We start from the raw sequence: 10469 nt of genomic DNA on the forward strand, positions 1-10469 counted from the left end.
ACTCGTGATGACTACCAACTACTATTAGCTATGATGTAATAACCTTTGACATTTTCTATATAATGAAAATTAGTTATAATCTATATAATGAAAATTAGTTATAATCTATATAATCTATATATATTGAAAATTAGTTATAATCTATATATTGAAAATTAGTACCTTTATATGATCTAGTTTTCCTAAAAACAACCACAGCAACATTTTTGATAAATCTTTACCGGTCTGTCTTGGTTTATAATAGATTATAAAATTAGTTAGCTTTTGTTTTTTCCAGGGTTTATAGTAACCATCCATAAGGAATCCCAGCGTTAGATGACCAGGTGGTTAGAGCGCTTGACTCGCAATCTGAGGGGCGCGGGTTCGTATCCCTGTCCCACCAAACATACTCGCCCTTTCAGCTGCGGGAGCGTTATAATGTGACGGTCAATCCCATTATTTGTTGGTAAAAGAGTAGCCCAAGTGTTGGCGGTGGATGGTGATGACTAACAGCTTTCCCTCTAGTCTTTTACTGCTAAATTAGGGACGGCTAGCGCAGATAGCCCGCGTGTAGCTTTGCGCGAAATTCAAACCAAACCAAACCCAGAGTTAAAAGTCGATTAAAATAAACTGTGTTTTCTTTAAAATATGTTTACACGTTTATATGTGTATCAATAATCTATTTCATCAGCAAATTGTGATAATTCAATTAGATTATAGAACTTCTGAGAACGTGGTATGTTTATTGAAATATAAAATATATAAAAGCAGAGGATAACTACCTTTTTTAGGATCAAAACGATCAACATATAATCATTCACTTTTAACTTCTCTAGCACGATAAATTTATTTCGTTCAAAGTAAGAAAATGACATAAAAATGTTTGAAGCCTAATTCTTTGTGCTATTGGAGATGTTCTCGATATCACTGAAAACAGCAGGAGTTTTTATGATTATCATTAAAGCGACTATAAATACTTTTTTTGTTCTGATAAGATACTCAGATATTTGTTTATTTTTCTTATAAAACAATAATTACAGTTGATTTAATTATTTAATAAAATACGTCACATAATTTTCTTATTATTTCTCGTAATTCTTCTAGGGAACCAGTTAAACTGATCTCTTTCTATAAGTTGAAGCGTTATGTTTTAATTACCATAATGAATTAGTTGTTTGCATTGTTGTTGGGCTACATAATGAGCTATCTGTGTTCTGCTTATCATACATATCGAAACTCGATTTTTAGCGTTATCAGCCCTTAGACATACCGCTGAGCCACTGGGAAGTGAGGACGGCTTCCCGATTTAAGTATCATTGTTTTCCAATGCTTAAGAACATGCCCAAAGAAATTTGAAAAGTTATGCAAAACATAATGTATGTAGAAGCTTTCTGAAAATCATTTTTGTTATTATTATTATATTCTCCAGCTTTTGGTTTCTTGTAAACCGTTTAGGACCAGTTATGAGCCACCGTACTGTATATGTAAATGGTGAAACATGTTATCACAGCTCTAAAATCTAATTAAACTGTTATAATTTACTGGTGATATAACCTAATGTTGCCCAGGTAATAAGATAGAAATTGTAATTCTTTTTATCTTGATTGACTTGTTATTTGTGTGTGTGCTTTAAGGGGATATATTAAAAATATTGCATAACACTGAAGTTTTCGTCTATCATAAGCAAGAAAAAAACAGGCAACTCTTCAGAGAAGATGTTGTTCTAAATACTTAAGGTTATACAGTCAACTTCTCAAAGATTTTTAAATATCAAAGCATAAAATTTGTAATAATAAGTTAAACAGGAAATTGCCTATTAAAGCATAAAAAACAAAATCGTTCGGAATTTGCAATACCATTTGCCAGACTCTTATGTTCTCAGAATGTTAAGAACAAATTTATTAGAATTGCAGCCAAACTATTAATCCATACTTCAATTCTACACGAGGCTGTTTTCATATCAAACTAACAACAAAATTTAAAAAATTAACAAGTAAATACTCTGGTAGAAAAACCTAAGAAACCTAAGAAATTTCAATAGATATATATATAATTTTACAATTTCATTTTTTAACAAAAAATTAAGCAATGCATGACTTACGTTTCACATTTAAGTTATGGTATATTTTAACTGTTCATGGTAGAATTTAGTTTCGAAAATCTGAATTTTTATTACATTGTTTACTTCAAGCTGTTTTGAGATGTATTAATTTTTGCCAATACTAGTCCCCCACCCTCAGTGGCTCGGCAGTAGGTCTGAAGGGTTATAATGCCAAAACCAGGTTTTTATACCCGTATGGGCATAGTACAGATAGCCCATTGCGTAACTTTGTGTTTAAAGTTAAACACAAAGCTTTTCCAATTTTGATATTGCTAACAGAACTTTATAAGGTGTTTATGTGATCAGTGTATTGCGTATTATTTTATGGATTTAGAACTTGGACAATTAGATTATTTTTATCACTTTTTGTTCCTTAAACATTTCCAGAAATTAAAATTTCAATGAAATAACTTTATGTTATATTTCTTAACTGTTGTTTTGAATCTGATATGTTTATCACAATACTTCGTTTTGTAATCTTGTTTTTCCCTTCGTAATAAGATCACTGATCCCACACACCAGGTAGTACTTTAAAAAATAACATGGTACTGACCAATAGGTTATCAACGGTAGGTTATTATCATGCCACTGACCAATAGGTTATCGACGGATAGATTATTATCATGGTACTGACCAATAGGTTATCAACGGATAGGTTATTATCATGGTACTGACCAATAGGTTATCAATGGATAGGTTATTATCATGGTACTGACCATAAGGTTATCAACGGATAGGTTATTATCATGGCACTGACAAATAGGTTATCAACGGATAGGTTATTATCATGGCACTGACCAACAGGTTATCAATGGATAGGTTATTATCATGGCACTGACCAACAAGTTATCAATGGATAGATTATTATGATCGTACTGACCAACATGTTATCAATGGATAGGTTATTATCATGATACTGATCAGCTCAACAGGTTATCAATGGCTCTTATCTACAAAGTAAACATATATGTAAAATCGTAAAATATTCTTATTACCATTCATTCCTGTGACAATGAATAACAAATATATAAGATGTTTTTACTCTTACAGGTTAGTGTTCAATAAAAACTCCACTTATAGATGGGAAAGGAAAACATGAATTACTCCCCCAAAATAGATTATATCTTAACACTAAGTTCAATTCGTGACATCTGTTGGCGGGATTTCAACTCGTAGGTAATAAAGACATTTATTACGTGAAATTAACTAACTCTTCGCCCCCAAAAATGTGATGGTAGAAAATTCCTTTAAGTAACATATTTTTTTTAATCTGAAGGTGAGTAAAGAAGTTACCAGAAACATTGCCACTGACCTCATTCCCATCATGCACTCTGTCGTTCAGTATTTGAATTTTTGTAATTATGGCAGCCATCCATAATTTTGAACTAGTGACTAGAGGGAAGGAAGTCATTCAGCAGGCTCTACCACCCATCATCCATGCTAGGGGATTGACTGTCACTTTTATAAAGCACCCATAACTTAAAATGCGGGGAAAATTTTGTAGCATCACACGGATTCTAAACCAAGAGCTCAACTCGCACCACTATTTAAATCGCAGGTCCTATGGTTCTTTTATGAACTACAGATCCTGCAAGTAGTTAGGGCAGAAAGCATCACGCACTTGTCGAACTAAGGCAACAGGGAAGGTAGATGATGCCATCAAAGACGATGACGTTATAGTTCAACAAACTGTCACCAGAGGACGCGTTGTTAGGGACGCATTGCTAAGATGCCATGACAGACAATTACGTAATAGTACCACAAGTAGAGAACGAGTTTCTAGGCCCTTTGACAGGAGGCCACGATGTCATAGTTCCATTGAACCAGCAAAAAATTGATCAAAATGAGAATAATTAATTGGTTTAAACACTAATTCATTACTTAATTAATTCATTTATAATTAAATCGTCATAAAAAGGACACTTAACATTAATTCAATAGTTAATTGATTCGTTTATAATTTAATAGTCTTAAAAAGAATGATTAACATTGATACATTAGCTAATTAAATTATATATATATAATTAAATCATCTTAAAAGGACACTTAAAACTAATTCATCAGTTAATTAAATTATTTTTATTAAATCATCCTAAACAGGATGCTTAACACTATTTCGTTAATTAATTGACCTATTTTTTATTAAATCGACCTAAAAAGGATGCTTAACACTATTTCGTTAATTAATTAAATTTCCTGATCAGTTATATGTCCTAAAAAGGATGATATTATGGAATAATTAAATTTGACTTTATAATATGACTTTATAACTTAACAAAATATTTCATTTAACACATGATACTTTATAGTTTCATTTTATGTGAGTTTTACAAGGGTAGACTTCTACATATGATCATTGTCCTATATGTGATTACAATTATTTTAATCACTGTCCATAGGATTTTAACAAATGTGCTGTGACAATGTTACTATACTTCCACATGTTATTATATCATCAATGTCTAGATTTAATTATGTTAAAACAATTATTTTACATACTTTAACATCTGTACTAATACAGTTTGCTACAACTAAAAATAATAAATGAATGACTTACTGTTTATCCATCCATTTTCTATGAAAGATTAAAATTAATAAAGATTTGAGACTATTAAAAATTTATCACTGACAAACACACCTGCAAACTTCTTTGCATACACAAATCTTGTGAAAGTATGACATACATTTCTAAACTGTTCATAGCTTCTTTCATACAATGTTCTGTGGGACACTTACTGTTTCGTTTTCACAAGTAAAACATACATATTATTTGAATGAAACAATTATTATAACCAATAATCATCCTACAACTAAGTATAATAAATGAACAATTTACTGTTTAACTTTTTTCTATTCTTTAAAATACCAAATGCTTAAAATTTTCAGACTGTCTAAAACTAAGACACTATTAGGAAATCACATACAGACTTTTAAGAATTACAAAGGCCACCATGTGGTAACCCATATACAGACAGCAGTTCTGCAGTACATGAGACCACCGTGAGAATGCTGGTGTTATTATCACTGAAAGAATACAATCATCAAATAACACTTGCCATTATGACTAATGATATTTACTAAGAAGATCGGGGACTGTTCAGATTGGCCACAGTTTAACATGTTCAAGGTCACTGGCCAGCTTGTTTAGAAAATATACAAGTTTAGAAAAGCTTTCTGATCTTTAGTGTTAACTAAAACAGATAACACTTTCTTTTGAACGTGTGGAAAACTTGTAGTAAAATAAAAGTCAATTATAATACACTCTCACTGTCCATGTATTTACATTATATTTAGAATAAACTCTACATAAATTAATGTTCACTTTACAAAATGGTAAATATCTGAAGTTAAATACATTAATAAATGATGTAATGTTAATAACTGATATACTATTTTAACCAATACTTTGGTACATCTCCAGCCAACACATTTTGAGCTGGAAATGTCATATCTATAGTTAAATACTTTCAAAAATGGTGTAACGTTGATAACGGATAAACTTTGATACATTTCCAGCCAACACTACGAACTCGGGTACTGACATAACTTAGAAAGTATATGTTTAGTGTAGATTGAATATAACTTTTGTACGTCTGTATGTGGGGAAACTCCGATTATCTTGGTGTTTGTCAGCTACTTTTACTTTACCTGAGAACTAGACGATGTCGTCAAACATTCAGTACCTAAGTTTTTCTTTTCACCGCAGAAATAATGCTGCAGTGACAATTACGTTCAGCTTTATGCAACAATCTAGCATCAAAAGAATGGTTTTTATTGATGATCATAACATTCTCTCATCACTGAACTTAGGTGACTGTAACATAAGGAGAACCATGTGATACTGTGTAATGACTTTAACTTATTCCTGTTACTACTGTGAACTTTACTAAATTTTCAGGAATCTTATATCAACTACAGTATAACGAGGATTGTACGTTTACTTAAATGTACCATTACTTGTATGAAGGTTAGTTTAATCTTGTTAATCCATAAATATTTCAGTTTGTGTTATTTGTAAATATGAAAGGTTATTATGCTGTCAGAGGTATTTGTCTCTCAGATACAATTATCCAAGTTCTAAGATGGATGATATTGATATTTTTTTTACATGTCTAAACTGTTACACCTTCAAGAAGTTAGACTATGTACATATCTTTGTAACATTATATTTAAACGACAAATGTGTGAGTTGTAGATCAAAGCAGAAAGTAGTAACTTAGAAGTAGAAAATAATTTCCTATTGAACCATAAAATATTAAGAATTTCGTGAATGTACATTTAGTTTTCTGTAATATTATGTAAAGTGTAAGAATAGATAAATTTGTTTTACTGACTGTTAAGTTCAGTGACATACAAAATCTGTTCTCCATTGTTAGTGTTAATGTAATGTGGACATAGTTTGTTTTGGTTGCAAAGTTTATTCTGTAATGATAGACAGTAAACCCAATTTTTGAGTATGTATGATACGTTACAAGTCTTTACTTACATATATTGAAGGTAAAACGTTCGTTTTAAGCTGTAGGAAAGTGGTATGTGAAGGTCAGCACGAGAGACAATATTTCTAACTGATGATTTTTACACATTTGATTATCTATCTATAAAGTGTGAATGGAAGATAATTCATGTTACAATAACAATTTCAAAATCAACGTAAGGAAATATAACTGTTTTGAAATAGTCGAAGAATAATTAGTTGACTTATAATATAACTAACGGATCTTTTACGATTATGATTGTCAACACTGACTTGTGAACAACTTTATCAACACAACCTGTAAACAACTAACTCTCTTACCACACAAGTACATAATGTATAATTAAATATCATGTATTTTACATGTTTATGTGATCTAAGTAAATATCATCAATTAGAATTGAACGGATCTTTCATTTTGAAAAAAATACTAAGTCGACTAATTGTTTGATTACTACCTCTGAATATTCGTAACAGCAACATAATTGGTTGATTACTACCTCTGAATATTCATAACGGCAACATAATTGGTTGATTACTACCTCTGAATATTCATAACAGCAACATAATCTGAAGAAGATTTTTGAAACAACGTATCTTATTTTAAACTGATGATGAACTAAGCAGAAAATTTTAACTCCAAAGATCTTCAGGGGGCGGAAATGTACTCACCAAGAGAATTAAAGATTTGGAATCTTTTACGTCTATATTCATCCTCACGGAAACCAGGATATCTTTGTTATATCCGCGTCTGTACATCTTGTGAAGAACTTTGATCCAATCAAAACTGCTTTCATTCCAAGAACCTCCTTTCAAAACCGGCCATCCACCGAAATAATCAAGATCCCTTAACAGTACACTGGCACCCTCTGATGCTCTGTGTGCTAAAGAAATGTATTAGTATGGACATTCGAAATGTCTTAATTGAAATTACCGGGTCGTTTTATCATAATGTACATACAGAAATATACCAATACAAAACATTAGTATTTCTTGTAATTATTACAAAATAATTATTTTAAGAACCACTTTTAATGAACATGGAAATCCCGTAGCTGGATAAGCTAGAAGAAGGAAATTATAAGATATATTTATCTCTTATAGTTGTAGTTTGAACCCTGAAAACTAGCTAAGCATTAGAACCTAATAGCCCAATATGTTTGATAAAAATCACTGAAACTGCATATTTTTAAGCACTTCCCCTTAATTTATCCATTGAGGGGATTTCACCCATATGAGCGTAAAAAAAAAAATGGAATTTCAGGTCTCTTACTTTTGACATTCGAGGATTAGCTTTGAAATTATTGTACTTTAAAGATAATTAGCACTTTTGTGTCTCTTAGTGATTTCCGGTATTGAAGCAAGGGTTGCTGGGAAGTGATTTGTGTGGTACAAAAGATGGATCTGAAATGCCAATTTTAACAAATTAACAACGCAAGTTTAACGAAAATATAAGTTAATAATGAGCAATAAGTATAGATGTGTATGTAAGTATATAAATATGCAATGTATGTATTGTCTTCACTAAAACCAGTTAAATCTGTGGTATTGTAATTGTTTACATAATGATGAGTCAACAGGGGTGAAAAACGGTTTCTTTGTTTTATTTCATTTCTCGCTACTTGAGAGTTATCTATGCTAACCATCCCTAATTTGGAAGTTGTAAGCTGTAGGAAAGGCAGCTAGTCAACAACAGTCACCGCCACCTCTTGGGTTACTGCTTTACCAACAAAAAGTGCGATTTACCATCACATTATAACGACCCCACGGTTGAAAAAACATATAGGTTCGGTGACGGAGTTCGAACTCGCGATTTGCAGACTGCGAGTCGAGCGCATAGCTATAAGGCCGAAGAAAAACGGAAAAATTATATAGCGATGGAGATAAAAAAAAGTAAAAACGAAAATTTGATTGTTTCAAACTTTTTTGAGTATGTTATTATAGGTGCTTTTTCGTTTAGTAGAAAAGAGACACTGCTGACGTCACTGGTTTTAATAAAATGTATATCTACATAAGTATTTATATTTCTTTTTTAGCTTTTACTTAGATTACCTTTTCAATAAATTATAGCGTTGTTCTTTTTATTTTATTTCATTATTTGAATATATGCTAAAATGTCTCCGATTTTCGACCAATCGCATAGCAGGGCCTGGTGGTTAGGGTAATCGACTAGCAAGCTGAGGGTCGCGGGTTCGATACCCATTACCTAACATGTTCTCTCTTTCAGACGTGGGGACGTTATAACGTGACGGTTAATCCCATTATTCTTTGATAAAAGAGTAATCCAAGAGTTGGCGGTGGGTGGTGTTGACTCTTTGTCTTCCTTCTAGTCTATCACTGCTAAGTTAGAGAGACGGCTAGCGTAGATAGCCCTCGAGCAGCTTTGTGCGAAATTCAAAAACAAACGATCAAATATTGACCAATCAGGTTTCTTTATGTAAGTGACACGTTCGAACGGTTTTAGGTTAGTCAATACATTGAAGAAGAGTGTCCGTCTGAAGCTAGGTGTGTTTTATTAATATCTATTGTGAGTGTTGCCCATCTTTAGTTAACGTTCTTCAAGAGTTAAAATCGAACATCTGTAATGTTTTGTCCTATCCAATATAAAAGTTGGTTAACTTACTTTCATTTCTGCAACTGTTAAACAAAGCTTTTGCTTTTTTCAGATGTTCTGGGTCATTAGCAGCAGACGGTTGAGAGAGAATCTCTAAAAGTATATAAAAATATGGATTTAATTGAAAAAATCTATATTACTAAAAACTTATGTTACGATAACTCTAATAAATTGTAATTTTTAACAAAGATTATGCTATGATGAATCTCATAAAAGTGTTCTGTTTGACTATAACTATTTTATTACTTTATCTAAAAACTTAATTTCACAAATTTAACCAGGTGTTAGTAAATAGTATTGTACGTCTGTGTGTCTTCAAATTTTGTATTCCTTTTTTCTTGTCTGATAAAACTAATTAAAACGATCACAGGACAAAATATATACAGCAGTTGTACAAAAAAAAAAAAATAAACTTGAGCTTAAAGATGTGCCCATTCTTCCCCAAATGTTAGACTTACTAGATCTTCAGTTGACTGATTTATATTGTTCTTAAATAGGTGATTCAACGTTAGTCGTCAATCAGCATGAGAAAAGGTGTGCGACTAATAGATTAATAGATGCTTTTGGGGCTTTGCAAAGGAAAAGTATAATCTATATATTGAAAATTAGTTATAAAACTAATTTTCAATATATAGATTATATAGATTATAACTAATTTTCAATATATATAGATTATATAGATTATAACTAATTTTCAATATATATAGATTATAACTAATTTTCAATATATAGATTATATAGATTATAACTAATTTTCAATATATAGATTTTGTTGCAAATCTTAAGTGAAAATTAAAATGAACAACAACAGAAACAACAACAAAAATATATGCTTATTCTGTTAATAACGGTAGCCCAACAGGTGGCAGTGGGTGTTGTTGACTATTTCTTCCTTCCCTCTAATCTATCAGCAAAAAATCAGGGACGGTTATGCGCAGATAATCTTTTGAATAACCTTGCACAAGATTCTGAAACAAAATAATAAAAACAAACTTCAATAACTGTATATCACTTTATTTTCCAACTAACATTTAAGACAATGCATGACCTAAGTATCTTTTTTTTAATTTTGATATCTGCTTATATTTTAAATTATTATTTTATTGGTAATTTCAGTTAAATATTTACTTTTATTATTGGCCTCAGGTTGTTCAGCGGTAAGTCTGAAGCTTATAACTCTTAAAATCGGTTTTTGATACCAATGGTGGGCACAGCACGGATAGCCCATCGTGTAGCTCTGTGCTTAACAAAAAACAAAGAAATTACTTTGACCTTTGATAAATTTAAATTGTTTTAATATT

The 10469-nt window shown here is 31.2% G+C and overlaps 1 protein-coding gene across 1 annotated transcript in view; it reads right to left on the reverse strand.

The window, feature by feature from the left end:
- Positions 1-10469, reverse strand: part of LOC106457019 (neprilysin-11-like) — an 84853-nt gene that overhangs the window by 41087 nt on the left and 33297 nt on the right. The window contains exons 5-6 of the mRNA XM_022382832.1: positions 9178-9261; positions 7227-7438 (exon numbers count right to left, since the gene is read on the reverse strand). Coding sequence (XP_022238540.1) covers positions 7227-7438; positions 9178-9261 — 296 coding nt within the window. The remainder of the gene's footprint in view (positions 1-7226; positions 7439-9177; positions 9262-10469) is intronic.

This window comes from Limulus polyphemus, unplaced genomic scaffold, assembly GCF_000517525.1.
Source record: "Limulus polyphemus unplaced genomic scaffold, Limulus_polyphemus-2.1.2 Scaffold282, whole genome shotgun sequence".
In the NCBI taxonomy this organism is placed as follows: domain Eukaryota; kingdom Metazoa; phylum Arthropoda; class Merostomata; order Xiphosura; family Limulidae; genus Limulus; species Limulus polyphemus.